A 16,717-nucleotide genomic window follows, 5' to 3' on the forward strand; every position below is an offset into this window, starting at 1 on the left:
CTGCTTCCTCTTTAGGTGGCTCCCTGTTCAACAATTCTTTAAAATGTTCAGGCCAGTGCATTTCTATTTCTTTTTCTGTTGTTAGTAGGTGGCCTTGTTTGTCCCTGAAGAAAGTGTTTGTTGGTGTCTGTCGTTTACCACTAATAAGCCACATCATTTTATAGACAGTTCCTTGTTCACCACAAGCAGCTGCATCCTCTGATGTGTTGCCAAGTTATCAATATAATGCCCTTTGTCCGCTCTCACAAGGCATTTGACCTCCCAGTGTGCCTTGTTATACTGCTCGTGATATCTGTCCTTTAGCTTCTGGGATTGTGTGTCTAAAAAAACCTTTTTCTTCAGGGCTCATCTGGTTTCTATGGCATTCCATGTGCTGGGTGTAAACCACTCCTTCCTTCTGCCTGTAGTCTAGACAGGCTTCACTGCTCTATTTATAAATTGCTGTTACTTTATCTCACTTCTTGTTGATCGTCTCATCTGTATTCCCCTCCTTTTCATCAAGGTCTGTAAGTGCCTGAAACCTGTTCTTTAACTGCAGAACGAAGGCTTTCTGTGTTTCAGGGGACCGTAGCTTGTTAATGTCATAAAGTTTATGTCCCTTGTTTGGTGGACACACACTTCTCAGTGTTGGCTTGATGGAGGCTCTCACAAGGTGGTGGTCACTGCCAACATCTGCACCCCTTCTCACTTTCACATCTGTCAGTGAATGTCACCATTTATCATCATATGGTCAATCTGGTTCTTATCTCTGCCATTTGGAGAACACCATGTCAGCTTGTGAATTTCACTATGTTGAAATGAGTTCCCTCTATGTCTAGGTTATTCATATTACAGAAAATCAACAAGCCTCACTCTGTTTTCATTCATGGTGTCATACCCATGTCTTCCCATTGCTTTGTTGTTGTTCATGTTGTCCTTACCAACCTTGGCATTCAGGTGTCCCTTGATAGTTAGGTCATGGCGTAGTACTCTCTCTAACTCTGCCTGTAATGCAAGATAGATTTTGTCCTTTACTTCATCACTGTCATTTGTCAGAGCATAGCACTGAATCAGGGCAATATTCTGTGTTTCCCTTTCAGTCTGGCTCTCATATGTCTGCTGCGGATAGACTTCCATTAAAGAAGAAAGGGAAAAAGAGTGATCCGGGTAATTATAGGCCTGTTAGCTTGACGTCTGTAGTATGTAAGGTCTTGGAAAAAATTTTAAGGGAGAAAGTAGTTAAGGACATAGAGGTCAATGGTAATTGGGACGAATTGCAACACGGATTTACTAAAGGTAGATCGGGCCAAACCAATCTGATCTCCTTCTTTGAGAAGGTGACGGATTACTTAGATAAAGGAAATGCGGTAGATATAATTTACCTAGATTTCAGTAAGGCGTTCGACACGGTTCCGCACGGGGAGCTGTTCGTTAAATTGGAAAAGCTGGGAGTGAATATGAAAGTTGTAAGGTGGATAAGGAACTGGTTAAAGGGGAGACTCCAGAGGGTCGTATTGAAAGGTGAACTGTCGGACTGGAAGGAGGTCACCAGTGGTGTCCCTCAAGGATCGGTTTTGGGACCGATCTTATTTAACCTTTTTATTACTGACCTTGGCACAAAGAGCGGGAGTGTGCTAATAAAGTTCGCGGATGACACGAAGCTGGGGGGTATTGCTAACACGGAGAAGGACAGGGATGCTATTCAAGAAGATCTGAACCACCTTGTAAACTGGAGTAATAGAAATAGGATGAAATACAGTAGTGAAAAGTGCAAGGTCATGCATTTAGGAATTAATAATAAGAATTTTGGATATACGTTGGGGGCGCATCAGTTGGAAGCGACGGAGGAAGAGAAGGACCTTGGGGTACTGGTTGATAGCAGGATGACTATGAGTCGCCAGTGTGATACGGCTGTTAAAAAAGCAAATGCGATTTTGGGATGCATCAGGCGGGGTATTTCCTGCAAGGATAAGGAGGTGTTAGTACCGTTGTATACGGCGTTGGTGAGTCCCCATCTGGAATACTGTGTGCAGTTCTGGTGTCCCATGTTCAAGAAGGATGAATTCAAACTGGAACAGGTTCAGAGACAGGCTACGAGGATGATCCGAGGAATGGAAAAACTGCCTTATGAAAGGAGACTCAAAGAGCTTGGCTTGTTTAGCCTGGCCAAAAGAAGGCTGAGGGGGGATATGCTCGCCCTATATAAATATATCAAGGGGGTTAACGTTAGGGAGGGAGAGGAATTATTTAAGTTTAGTACTAATGTAGCCACGAGGACGAATGGGTATAAACTGGATATTAGGAAGTTTAGACTTGAAATTAGACGAAGGTTTCTGACCATTCGGGGAGTGAAGTTCTGGAATAGCCTTCCGAGGGAAGTAGTAGGGGCAAAAGACTTTCCTGGCTTTAAGACAAAGCTTGATAAGTATATGGAGGGGATGTTATGATAGGATCGTCAATTTGGGCAATTGATCTTGAATTACCACCAGACAGGTCTGCTCAATGGTCTGCGGGGAGATGTTGCATGCGATGGGTACTGAGTTGCTGCGGAGAACTCCTTCTTGGGTGCTGGCTGGTGACTCTTGCCCACATGCTCAGGGTTTAGCTGATCGCCATATTTGGGGTCGGGAAGGAATTTTCCTCCAGGGCGGATTGGCAGGTGCCCTGGAGGTTTTTCGCCTTCCCCTGCAGCGTGGGGCATGGGTCGCTTGCTGGTGGTGTCTCTGCAGCTTGAGGTCTTCAAACCATTTTTGAGGATTTCAATAACTCGGTCCTGGGATAGGGGTTGTATAAAATTGGATGGGTGGGGTTCTGTGGCCTGCTTTGTGCAGGAGGTCGGACTAGATGATCAGATTGGTCCCTTCTGACCTATGAGTCTATGAGAAGGGAATGCTCCTCTCCCATGATGTTGTCCATCATCCCATCCAGAATACAGCAAAGTTTCTCCTAAGGCTGCTGTTAATCTTCCCGATCCCATCTGTCTGCTCTCGCTGATGCCCAAAATGTGTAAGCTGTAGCGTCTCATCTCTGCAGTGACCTGAGATAGCTTCCCTATTTCGTATATTGTCTGTACGTTCCAAAAATCAAGTTTGTTTTTTGTCTTGGTGTTGAGCACTTCAGTCTTTGTGCCAGTGGCTTCCTTTTGGCTTTCACCACTGGCAGTCATACAGGTCATTGATTTCTGAAGGCCACCATACACAGTAATATTCAATTTCTCCATCGCTGTTTCCAAGTTTTTTATGGGACAGGGTTGTTAGCCCTATGCCTAATACCCAACCCAGAGGACCAGGGTGTCTGTTTTGTCTGGCTCCTCCCCCACAGACAATCCAGCATGAATTAACCTACCAGGAGCAAAAAGTCCGGTCCGTCCGTCCCCACAACACATGTGCGGAGGATTGTTAGAGCACGCAAGCTGTCTCGCCATGACAAAGCACAGACACCAGAAGTTTGCCATTCAGAAAATGCAGCTACAAGCTCTGTCAGCAAGTCTCTCCCTTGCTCTTCTGCTCCATGCCCCCTGCTGAAGCTATTACAGAGGTTGCACTTTCACCATCTGGGAAACCTCATGTTGTTCAACAGACAGGAGCCCCAGTATCACACTGTATTACTTAGTGGTGTTTTGGAAAGTAAGTCTGCCTCTGAAGAATCAATGCACGCCAGAGGGAGGAAGGGTACAAAACAAGATGAACATTTATTAATCTACTCCAGTACTGCAGTTTCTACATTCCTGAGAGTTCATTCATACACACACACACACACACACACACACACACACACACACACGTTCTTGATTCAGATAAAGTAAAATGTTTAATTACACATTACTGTATCTTCATCGGTGCATTTTAGAAGCAGCAAAAATAGTATACTAATAAGCTAAGCAACATTTCCAGATAGTGCTGTACCTGGCTAGGATTCTACAAGGTGCGAAATTTATAATGATGTATCAATTATTGTACCTCTTTAGATGTACCTAGTGACAACTGGGAGATAATAGTTTCCAAGGTGCTCAGTTCTTCTCTTGAATTCTCAATTTCTTGATGACACAATTTTAGGCGATCATTTTGCTGTGCAATAAGTGCTTTTAGCTCTGCATTTTCACTTAGTAGGGTACTTTTCTCTTTAAGTACTACTACTTTATCATTAAGTTCACTCTCAAGCTTCAGGATCTTCTGTTCAGACTGTTTTAGCTGTGACACAATTTCAGTGTTTTTTGCCTCTAGACTCCTCATCTCTTCTTTTGCACTACAGTTCTCATCCTTTAATTGTCTACAAAAAAACAAACAAACAACAAAAAATATATACAATCTAAAGGATAGTTCTACAAAAAAAACTCTAGGAGGTTGGAGTTTTGCTAGGACTTTGGCTATCAGATATACTGGCAGAAAGGCACCTCCCACAAAAATTGATTAATTATCTTCGTTCATCTGGGAGTCTAAAAGACACTAACTTTTTAGTAGCCTTTTCTCAGTGTCAAAAGCAGAGAAACTAAGGAATAAAACAGGGAGACTAAATTATCCTCTCATTCTTACGATTGGTCCATCCAGTTAAAGGCTGAAAATGCCATTAAGGTGCTGAGAGATATGCCAATGCCACTGTAACTATTCTGAAGATAGAGAAATCCAGGAACAGGCTAAAACTAAGATACGTAAATTTTAAAAACACACACACACACACACACACACACACACACACACTTACCTTAATTGTTCCTTTGTGATTTCAAGTTCATTTCTATAGGCAACACATTTTTCATGCAACTTTTCTTTTTCTTTTACACAATTAATTAGATTTTTCTCTAAAGTTTCTTCTTCAGCTTGAACCTTAAAAACACATTGTTGTACGATGAAAACAATTATTTAAGCTGCAAATAGAGTATTCTGACAAAGAATAAACAAACTAAGTTGCTTTATATTGCAAAGATTGCTACTATCTCACTTCCTTTATAATACACAGAAAGGTAACCATACTGACTGCTGTTCTGAGTCATGTGAGAGCAGGGGAAAGTTTTTCCTTTAGTTGACATGATAAAAAGTAAGAATATCTTTGGTATTTTAGGGCCTACTTTTGGTCAGTGATGTCAAGGTATGCAGTACAGTCTTGCCAACCTCCATGACCACAGAAGCTTAACCAGTGGCAAATTCACCTTCCGGGGCAACTACTGAAGGCTTATGTGATTCCTTGACTCCATTTTCTACCAAAGAGAAAAAGTTACAGACTTACACTGTAATAGCTGTGGAAGATAAAACCAGTGGAAAACAGTGGTTGCTGAATTTCTCCCCAACTTTGCTCCTGGCATGAGTTCCTCTGGATAAACTTACAGACAACCAAGAGGGACTAAAAAGTGGCTACTCTAATTTAGTACGAGAATGGAGGGAGCCTGAATAATATAGTTTTGTTTACATGTCATATAAAATGGGTTTTCAGCCAGCAGATTCCACATGAGGAATAGAATACCTAGCAAGATGGCCATACTTACCTTTTTTTAATTTAAAACACACTATGGACATATAATCCATCTATCTATCTATCTATCTATGGAAGCTATTTGTTTTCTTGCTAGATATAATGAATAAGTAGGTATTCCTGTTGGAGGCATGGGATGGATTAGTCAAGCCTAGGTTTCCCTTCATCCTAATTTTGCACTGATATCCTTAGAATTTCAAGGCGTATTCTTGAAACAAAAAGAAAAAGCTTGATTGCAAGAGTTCAGAACTTACTTCATAGCTAAAAGGAGAAAAGGTGAGTTGTGTGTGATAATATATTTGTATTATACTGTTGTTGATGGGTTAAACCTTGCTGTGACAGTAACCCCTAATTTAAGATACCCGTGAAAGACAGCTATGGAGCTCCAGCTAAGACAAAGGGGGTACGTGAGCCCACACAGTAAGCGAACGGCTCCATATAGTCTCTGATTAAGGGGTAGGTGTAGGGAGTGGGGGAGGAGATATAGGTCAAACTGAAGGACTACAGAGAGAAGCAGAAAGAAATCGAGACAGACAGCCTGAACAAGCCGTTTGAAAGAGTCTGGTGCTATAAGCGAAGAAGCCATCTCACTTATTTTGTTCTTCCAGTGTTGAGAGAAACAGGACTTTGGACATCCTTTGTAAATAAACAAGATTACATCAAAGGCACCAGACCACTGTCAATTTCTCCACCCAACTAGAACAAACCACAGGGCCCCAAACTTTCCTAGTCATTTGGGTCAAAAGGGGCAACAATACTTAATTTTTTCCAAAACCTCCCTATATACTGTTAATGCTGCTTATGAGAGTTGTTTTCTCATTGCAACCATTACACATGGAACTGAATATCTATTTTAATCATCTGTCTCTACCATGGGTACAGTGATGCAGCAAATTCACTTAAGAAGCCTTTGTGATTAAAGTAGTATAAATAAAAATTTCTTCTGCTAACACTTTGAACGTGGGGCTGGCTAAAAATATGTTTTAGCTGACATTTCTGACGTGTGTGAATAAGTAAAAATAAGGTACAGTGGCTTCCTTCTACCCCATTTCTAATATAAAGGAACCAATACTGTTGACATTTAGCATTTAGATATGACCAAATGGATTCCAGTTTCCATTTTAAATCCTAATTGTGTGGCAAAAAACTATAGATAATCAAGTCTTACCTTTTCAAGTTTTTCAGTTATTTTCTCTCTGTATTTTTTAAAGGCTTTCGTCAGCTCTTCAGCATTAAACAGAGCCTCGTTTCTTTGCTGTTCAGCTCTACAAAAAAGTGCCATATTTTTGAATACTGGTACAAAAGTAGTATAACTATCTCCCCAAATTACCCATTCGGAATAAATTAATAGCATAGAGTAACTGACCTTCCTGTCAACTTTCCAGTTGTTTTAGATACAACTTTTTAAATAAAATGGACTTTAACTTACCATATGAATTACTGCTTCATGTTTAAAAAACAAAACAAGGCACATCTGCAAATACACCTCTACCTCAATATAACGCTGTCCTCAGGAGCCAAAAAAATCTTACTGTGTTATAGGTGAAACCGCATTATATCGAAATTGCTTTGATCCGCCAGAGTGTGCAGCCCCATCCCACCCAGAGCGCTGCTTTACTGCGTTATATCTGAATTCATGTTATATTGGGTCGAGTTATATTGGGATAGAGGTGTATATTAAATAAGCTAAATCCAAGCAATAATAAGGCTATGAATTTTAAAGCAAAAAATCACTGCTGAACCCTCTCAAGCCCTCTCCTGGGTCCAGCTGGCATCTACTACATTCAAATTCAAATACATCTTTGATTGTTATATAAACAGATTAGTGCCTACCTGTTTTATTTCTTCCTCTGTCTTTAAAAATCAAAATATACTGTTAAGTCTGAGAGATGCTTCCTCTCGAAATTCAAAAAGATATTATATCCACAGCAAGACTGACTGTGACATTACATTTAAGTGGTATTTTTGATTACTCTTTATGATCCCAATCTGGCAAAGATTTACATATGTAAAGAACTTTACGCATTGTGAGTAGTCCTAATGACTTCACTGGGACTACTCTGAGTGTGTAAAGTGAAGCAGATGCATAAGTCTTTGCAAGCTCAGGGCCTATGTTTTTACATTTATGCTTCCATATAAGTACAGTGGATGAGTTAATATTATTGTAGCAAAAATAGACTTTGAACATGCATTTCAACTCTCAACCATAGCGTTGCATCATCGGGGGTTTTTTTGCATTTGCAAAAAAAAAAACCAAAAAGTTTATTTAGCTAACCTATTGCAGCCAAATAAAGGTGTATTTTAATGTGTGATACTGGAACAGGGATCATTGGATATTGCCGGGATCAAAAAAAACAAAACAAAGGACACTGCTCCAATTTTTACAAAAATCTTGCAGGTCACCTTTAAACAAACTTGATTTCCCTCCCTTTTTCTTTTACAATACACCCATAAAGAAGAGACAAATTGATGGCACAAAATAATATTAAATAATGGGAGAGAGGTATTTACTCATTAGTAAAATATTTTCTACTAAAAAAGGTTTGTTTTTAATTATATAATCACCTTTTCCCTTGCTTGCTTCGTTCAATTAAATCCGTTTTCAATTTTTTATATTCTTCTTTAAATCTTTGCAAAATGTGTTCTTTTTCTACCACCATTTTCTGGCTTTGCTCTAATTTATCTTCTGCATCTCTAGAAAAAGAAATTAAGAATTATTAGACCACAACTTTTTTTTTAAATTAGCAGGGAGCTTTTTATATCAGAAGCATTTGGTTTGATGGATAGATATCAAATAGCATTTTTTTTCTTTTCCATATACGAAGTTCAATAGGAAGACTAGCTAGTCAGATATATGGGAAATCATTTTGCCAGCCTCTATCCAAAGAAAGCAACAATCCTGTATTCGAGCTAATACAATAAGGACTAACCCAATTAAAGATATTAAAATTAATAAAAAGTTACTTATTTTGTAAAGCAAGTTTTGCCTGCGTATTGACATTTTAATCAAATATGGGGTAGGAATTTTCGTTTACTATCAGTTTGTACAGCATCCAGCACAGTGGGGCCCTACCCTGTCCAGGCCTCTGGGTGCCACCACAATACAAATATATAATCAGGAACGTCACCTTACACAAAATTCAGAGTCAGAATTTACAAGCAGGCTTGGCAGAATTCAATATTTGATTATAATTTGGGGGGATAATATAAATATTTAAGTTCTTAGATATTTATTTAAATTTTTACAATTGCAGAAAATTACGTGAAGGAGGTCAGACAATTATTTAACGACAGAAGATGCAGATTCCAAAGTCAAAGATTTAAAAACCATTACCACATAAACTGTCAACATGACATGTCAAATATGCTTACCTCAACAAATCATACTTGTTTTTACTATTCATTTGCTAGTCCATTTCTAACAAGCCTAATTCAAATGTCTAAATCACTGGATTTTGATGAAGTTCTCAAGCAACATTTTTCCTACTTTGCCTATCAGTAAATTTCAACTATCATCTATGGAAATATTTTTTTGGTAGTTTGTGTGTACAGTGAAATTGATCTCTACCGAGATTTATCGATAAAAATCTGTTCCTTCCAAATCTATTTATAAGACACTGCCTTCATTTGTATATAATCATTATAGAGGTACATAGTAGTGACCAGTGGAATACCTGTTTTATCCTTAGCAACGCGGGGGACAGAGGACTGAGTGTATTCTTGTGATATTCCTGCCACCCTAAGTGCAAAGGAGATCTTAGTGCTCTATCATGCATCATTACATTGTTTTACATATCTGTGGGTCTTTTTAACTAATGTAAAATATATTTGTGAAGAAAGTGTTTCAAGTTGCTTCCATAACAAGGTTTGCAGCAGCTGTGTATCTCTCTGCTTAAGCAGGTCTGTTTCACTTGGATGACAAGAGGAAAATGTTATTGCGAAAGTGGAGTGCTTTTTGTATTTGTTTTTTAAAGTATTCTATGGTTTTGAAGATTACATGTGTGTCCAAAAGGGCTAAATCAAATGCTGCTTACACAGACGATAATTCTGCTTCGGTGGGGAGATCAAGCTCTGACAGTATAACTAAGCAAATGAAGCATGTAAGTCATCATGTGGACTAGTGTTTGGCTGTCAGCTTTAGTGACAGACAACTTTTGGGGACAAGCAGGACACTTTGCTTTGGTAAGCTTTATTTGGACAGCCATGATTGAGTCTAGTGTAGCAAGTGGATATATTTGAGAAGACAAAAAGTTTGCTTGTTGTAGAATGGGCACAAATGTCTATATTTCTGCAATGTATATATAATCATTTAGGTTTACCCCATGTTATTAACTAGTTATTTAATTAAATTCTTTAGTTTGTTCATTTTACTGAATCTTCATCAATTACTTTAAATTCTTAGTACACATTATCATCATATCTTACATACACTAATATAAAACACCAATATAACACACGTAATTGGCAACTTCTCAAGGACAAATTTCAAAACTTTGTAATGGTTCTGATAAAAAGCAGTAGGTTTGGAAGCAATCCGTATTTCCTGTTCCTTGGAAAAACTGTGAATTAAACAAGTAGACCAAAAGATTTATAAGGGAGGGGAAAAGTACATTACCTCAGAACTTTATCTTGAGCTGTAACTTCTGCTTCCAAATTTGCAATCTGTTCTTCTAACATAGGAATACTGACTGAATGTGTACCTAAAGCTGATTCAAGAAAAGAGATCTGAAATATAAACATATTTGGGACATCATTAAAATTTGCAAACATACCTTAAAGTCATTTGTGCCAAAAGGTCTGTTGCATAATTGAATGATGTTGTCTGCCTAACCCTACTATAGAAATTGCCAGGACATTTCCACACCACATTCACTCTGACTTCAAGCGTTCCCTTCGCTTTGGCACATTGCCAGCGTCATAGGTACCATTCCACTCTGTTTTGGTATGTTAAAAAAGAATTTGTTTACAGTTGTCTCAATTTTTTCCTCAAAAAATTAATATTCCTCCATTTTTCCCACACAAGCCAGAAAAATTAGTAGTTTGTTCTTTGCCCTCTCACCCCCACTAGCTGTTATCTCTTCCTTTTTTTCCTCCAACATCACTTGTCCTCTGCATGGAGTCTGAGAAACACAGTTGAAAATTATAATATACTATAATCTTTATCCTGCAGACCAACATGCACACAATAGAATGGCTTACTTCTCAATAACTGTGTTTCACGTTATTCCTGCCATGCTGTAGTCTGCAAAGATTTTAGCAAGATTCTGTGTAAACTAAAAACAAGCAAAACAATATTTCTTTAATTCAAGTAACTGTATTTTTAAAATATGTGTAAATTACATTAACAGTCTACCTCTCTCTATGGGCTGCAATATACCCTCATAACTTATCTTCACTTTCTCTACGTATCAGACATATTGTTCTTTATTTGGAAATCGGACCAGACTTCTTCAGTTCTCATTGTTAATATGTATACAGGAGCCCAATTTATCACCGGCGGATAAACTGAAAATATATTTATGTATAATGCTAAAAAAATTTACCAAGTTACTTCTTGTATAGGTTACAGGGCATCTTTATTACTATACTTAGTTTATAAGCTTTTAGGGGCAGAGTGTTATTTTGTTCTGTTTGTATAGCACTTAGAACAATGAGTACATGACTAGGGTTCCTAAGTGCTACTGCTATACAAATAAAAAATAATTAACAATAATAATAATATGATTGAGTATTTATATATTTTAAATAGATTAATCCAGGTGAACAGGCATATTCTACTCAAAACTACAATACAGTTACGAGGGATTTATTTTTCTAAGATATTTTGTGCTGCTAGAGACCATATTCATCCTTTAGTCCTGGAGGGATTCTACGTGACTAGGTGTCTCCCTCCAAACTGAGGTGAGGCATGGGGGGAGGGCACACGGGGCTAGGTGCCACTTCCCCCCACCCCCATTTCTGCAAGTGCAGAGCTGCCTAGCTGAAGGAGGATGCTTCTCCGCTCCAGACTCTGCAGCTGAATGCCAACTCCTGGGTCCTAGTGCCAGTCACGCTCCCCTTCTGTGTGCTCAGACCCATCCTGTTTTCTGTGCAACAGTGAGTGCCCATGGAGGGGCCAGGTAAGAGGGACTGGAGGAAATGAGGGAATGGAGGTTGGGGGGAGGGGGAGAGGCAGTGGGGAAGGAAGAGAGGGTGGAATAGGGCAGGAGGAAGGAAATGTGAGAGCGAGGGCAGGGGGGTGGAGAAGGAAAGGGGATAGGGGAATCATGGGGTGGGGAGGGAAGCAGGAGCCCAGCATGCAGCATCTCCTCAACAGGCAGCTGAGGCTCCCCACTTAATCAGGCCCATTGAACCCTCACCTGACAAACCCTACCACCCTACACCTGGACTCCTCTGATAAACTCTCCACATCCAGACCCCCAACAAACTGATCCCCAACCAGCTGCACCTGGACCCCTACCCTATCAAACAACACTCCCTCAGCATCCAGATCCTCCCACAGAGCCCCGTCTCTCCACACCCAGACCCCCCAGCTGAGCCCCAACCACCTTACCTGGATCCCCTGCAGAGTCCCACTGCCCCTGCATCCAGAATCTCCCAGTGAGCCCCTGCGCATCCAGATCTCCCACAGAACCACCCAGACTGCCCTACACAGAAACCTCTCACCCCACACCTGGATTCCCCCGCCCCCCCCCACACACACTAAGCCCTTCCACACTTAAATCCTGATGGGCTGAGCCTGCCCACCCACACCTGGCACAGAGTCCCAAGGTGTTTCTGGGGCAGGTCCAGCCCTCGTGCTGTATCAGGTACAGCCTCACTGCCAAGTCCCTGTACTGGGGGAGGTGGAGGCTTCAGGGTGATCTCGCACCTCAATGCAGCCAGTGGCCTGTGCTTCCCACTGCCATACTAGAGCAACTTTTATCTGACAAATAACATTTGCAGAATTTTAAAATATTGTACACAATTTTTAATTTTTGGTACAGAATTTCCTCAGGAGTAATCTTTCTATGATACTTACTCTTGTTTTTGACTGAGTCAGTTCAAAGTTGATAGTTTCAATTTTATTCATTAGACAGTGGTTCTGGGAAGTCAAAGATGCATTTTGATCTCGAAGTGCGTTCAGCTTCTCTCTAAGATGCTCATTTTCTTGTTCCATACTTTTATTAAAAGGAGTGGACACTGGGTAAGACTTGAGGTAAAAAATATATGTATATCAACAATGCATCTTTGTAGGCCAATCTTACTTAAGTCATAGAAATAATATGTTTAAAAAGTTATCAGCAATATGTTACCATGCCTAATTTCCCAGTGCTTACTATATATTAGCTGAGAAGCCTACAAATAAAAGTCAAACATTCATAATCACAAGTGTGTAAAACAAACATTGCAACAAAAATAAATGAATACCTTGGTTTGGGATTTTCTTTGAGAATCTCTGCTCTGGTGGGACATTTTACCAGCACTCTTATGAGCGAAATAATTTTGAAATTCAGTGCAATTCGGCTCAACAAGATCTTCCAGTGTTAGTCCGACAAACTCATTGAAATGAGAGCTGTGGACAGATTGCTCACTCGAACTAGTACTAGGATACAAAATAAAACAATAATAAGCATTCCCCCTCCAGTAGTGTTTCTATCAAATATACCAGAAAAAAAAAAACACAAAGACAACAAGTTTTAATAATATAGTGAATAATACAGATTTAAACAACTGGAAAGAGTTAAGGCAGGGGTGGGCAAACTACAGCCCGCGGGACCATCCTGCCCAGCCCGAGCTCCTGGCCCAGGAGGTTCGCCCCCAGCCCCTCCCCTGTTGTTCCTCCTTGTCCACAGCCTCAGCTCGCTCACTCCACCACTGATGCAATGCTCTAGGCGGTGGAGCTATGAGCTCCTGGGGCAGCATAGCTGCAGAGTCCAGCCTGACCTGGTGCTCTGTGCTGCGTGGTGGAGGTGGTGTGGCCCGGCTTCAGCCAGGCGGCGCGGCTGTAGTGCCACCAGCCACCAGTGCTCCAGGCAGCGCAGTAAGGGGGCAGGGAGGGTTGGCTAGAGGGCAGGAGAGTTTGAGGTGGTGGTCAGGGGGCGGGGGTGTGGATGGGGGGCGGGGAGGGGAAAGGGTTTGGATGGGGTGGCAGGGGTTCCGGGGGGGCAGTCAGGAAGGAGGGGGGGTTTGGATGGGGTGGCAGGGGTTCCGGGGGGGCAGTCAGGAAGGAGGGGGGGTTTGGATGGGGTGGCAGGGGTTCCGGGGGAAGTCAGGGAATAGGGAGAAGGGGTGGTTGGATGGGGCAGGGGTCCTGGGGGGGGGAGGGGCGTCAGGAATGAGAGGAGGGGTTGGCTGCGGTGGCAGGGGTCCGGGTGCAGTCAAGGGACAAGGAGTGGGGATGTCTGCATGGGGCAGGGGTCCCAGAGGGGCCATCAGGGAACGGGGGGTGGGGATGGATGGGGCACGACCCCCTCCCTTAACCAGCCCTCCATACAATTTACGGGGCACGCGGCTGATCTCTGTCGAGGGTACTTCGCGCTCTAAAGCTGTCCCGAAAGGTGCCCCATCTGCGCCCCTCAGGCCAAAAAGTTTGCCCATCCCTGACTTAAGGCCTAGTTCTCTTCTTGCTTTTAAATACACACATACCTGGAAAGCTCTTCCCCTAGATTTCGTAGATTTCTCTCGGTTTTCCTCAGTTGATTCCTTAATGCCTCTACATTTGCAAGCAAGAGTTCTTCATCATCATCTTTTTTATGGTAAATCCATAAGTTGGATTCCATTGGTACTCTACATTTGTCTAAAATAAGTTTCTAATATTAAAATTTAGTTTAACACCACTGTACACTATTTCTAGAAAGTAGCAGATATTTGTTCAATATTTTAAAAGGTTTTATGTATATTTGTTTCCCTTACATATAAGCAAAGTCTCAGTGCATCCTTTCATACCAATAAAAACTTGAAAGCATAGCTATATACAATTGCTTTTACTTGGCTATTTCTTTATTCTCTTTGTTAACAAATATATTTGTGTTTTAATAAGCACATCTTTCCTATGCCTGAGAAGTCACAGGAATGAGCATACTACAGTTACTATGTACAAATAGCTGAAGAATAAGTTTATTTTCTATAAAAGAAATAGAATAGGAATAGTACAGAATGAAGAACTGGCTTATTCATGATCTATAAAAATATGTACTGTTGATAGTCATTAGGCACATCTGCTCTTTTCAATTAAAGAAACACTGCACAATAGAAACAACAAATATTTAACTGTCAGTGCATCTCACTTACTCAAGAAAGGCCTGAGTGAACATGCACGGTGCGAGGTGCCCTAATTTTTTTTTTGATCAAAGGCAGAAGTGAATTTCAGAACCTAGACCTCTCATATAGAAAACACAATGCCCTGAGCTCTCACAATTCAGATGTGGGACCATTAGCAAGTTAGCAACTACTTTCAATGGTCAGAATGGTACACAATGAGAGAATCATCTAATAAGAACCCAAACCACATAGGAGTTTATAAATGAAGACCCATGCATTACATTGAGACCAGAAAAAAAAAGAAACATAACAATTGTACTGTGTAGACTGTACTTGCTATGTGTCTCTCATGCAAGTATATTTAACTATGCTTTTATCACCCAGGTACCTGCACACCTAAGAACACCACTAGTGGAACAAGATCTCACATTCTCCACTAGCTGAAGTTTCTATGTGGTGTTCAATAGTAGCCCCACACAGAATGCACCAATGTAGTCCATGGCAAAATGAGGTCCCCATCTCAAAAGGGAAGACTGTTCCCTTAGAGACAGATTCAGCTACTGCTGCTACTTAAATGTTAGGATCAAGAGGACCCCCACCTTGTGAACTAAATTAACAATAAGCAAACATTATACTCCTGTAACAGAAGGAACAGATTATTACATCTTCCTATTTCTCTAGTTGGATCTTGTGCCAGCAACACTTTAGTCACTTCAGCCTGGACCAAGCTTCATGTGAAAAAGGAATTACATTTAAGCAATGTTCACTCCCAAATCTGCTAGCAGTATTCAAATACATGTTCTCACTTAACCTGTTAGTAAGCAAATAGGTACAACTCCCTGTAAAGTCAATGGGATTTCTTTGGTTTACAGCATGGATTTGTGACTCTCAGTTCAAATACAGCTCAGATTAGCTGTTTGATGGCCTACACTGAATGAGTTCTTCAGTTAATAGACGATTATCCTTACCACAAACATCACCTTTAACCATTGCTGCAAAGAGCACTGAATGGATATAGGAGACTGAACTCTCATCTCACCCTTAAAGTGGCTCCTCCCAGTCAGGCTCAAGACACATTGGCAGGGAATTCTGAGGAGAGGGACCTTCATTCTCCCCTATTCCAATAAGCTTGCGCATTTCACCAGTGAGCATGCCCAGTGCTACCACCCACCCACCCACCCACACAAGCAGGTGGTGAGAAAGAAGAAAGCTTTATTCATACAAGCATCTGCAACAGCAGCAGAGAGGAGAGAAACATTCTTGCACGGTGCTGGCTGTTGCTTGAGTTTCCAATGACCTCTTTTCAGATCAGATTAGCACTTGGTTTTTCACACAAACATTTTGTTTTAATTTGGCCTGGTGCTTTCTTTACCCTTTGTCCACTCCCTGATCTGCTGCTCCTGGTGCCAACCCTGACTCTAGGACTGAACCCCTCTTACCCAGCCCTTAGGGATTTTTTTTTAAGGAGAAGATCACTTTTTTTAATTTAAGAGCAACCCAGGATCTACCCTGCCCCTTCCCCCTTAGCCCCGCCAGACTTTTAGCAGCCAGAGACTGATCGACTGGTTGGTGACCACTGCCGTAAGTTTACCACCTTTCAAATGCAAAAAACCCAGCACCCTCACTACAAGGCAAGCATGCTGCAACCTCAATCCCCAAACACAGGGCAAGTCTGCAACCCCAGCTTCAACAGCCACTTATAGTATCTAAGGAGACAGCACATAATTAAGATTGATAAAATCCCAGGGCTCCTCACTCTAGCTAACTCAAAAGCGCTCTCTCTCTCACACACAGGGTGGGCTTGCGTGTTGGTAGGCCCACAGCTACAGTATTATCAACAGTTATCGACTGTTATCGCTTAAACTGCAGAAGCGGGAACACTGCAGCATCTTTAGCTGGACACCGGGACTTTTAACATTCGCTATCCCAGTGTGTTGTGCTAATAATGCCAATCTTTACACCCACGGGGAAAAGCCCAGCAAATCACATTATTTTTCGGGCAAATCCATTAAAAACCCGCCAAGCCAGG

At 41.1% G+C, this 16,717-nt stretch overlaps 1 protein-coding gene across 1 annotated transcript in view; it reads right to left on the minus strand.

The window, feature by feature from the left end:
• CCDC18 (coiled-coil domain containing 18) overlaps positions 1 to 16,717 on the minus strand; it is a 67,750-nt gene that overhangs the window by 50,397 nt on the left and 636 nt on the right. Inside the window, 8 exon segments of the mRNA XM_050962468.1 lie at positions 3,939 to 4,248; positions 4,681 to 4,802; positions 6,614 to 6,710; positions 8,011 to 8,139; positions 10,061 to 10,170; positions 12,467 to 12,637; positions 12,856 to 13,030; positions 14,074 to 14,224. Of these exon segments, the coding sequence (XP_050818425.1) occupies positions 3,939 to 4,248; positions 4,681 to 4,802; positions 6,614 to 6,710; positions 8,011 to 8,139; positions 10,061 to 10,170; positions 12,467 to 12,637; positions 12,856 to 13,030; positions 14,074 to 14,207 (1,248 nt within the window). The 5' untranslated portion in view covers positions 14,208 to 14,224.

The sequence above is a fragment of the Gopherus flavomarginatus genome, chromosome 7 (genome assembly GCF_025201925.1).
Source record: "Gopherus flavomarginatus isolate rGopFla2 chromosome 7, rGopFla2.mat.asm, whole genome shotgun sequence".
In the NCBI taxonomy this organism is placed as follows: Eukaryota; Metazoa; Chordata; order Testudines; family Testudinidae; genus Gopherus; species Gopherus flavomarginatus.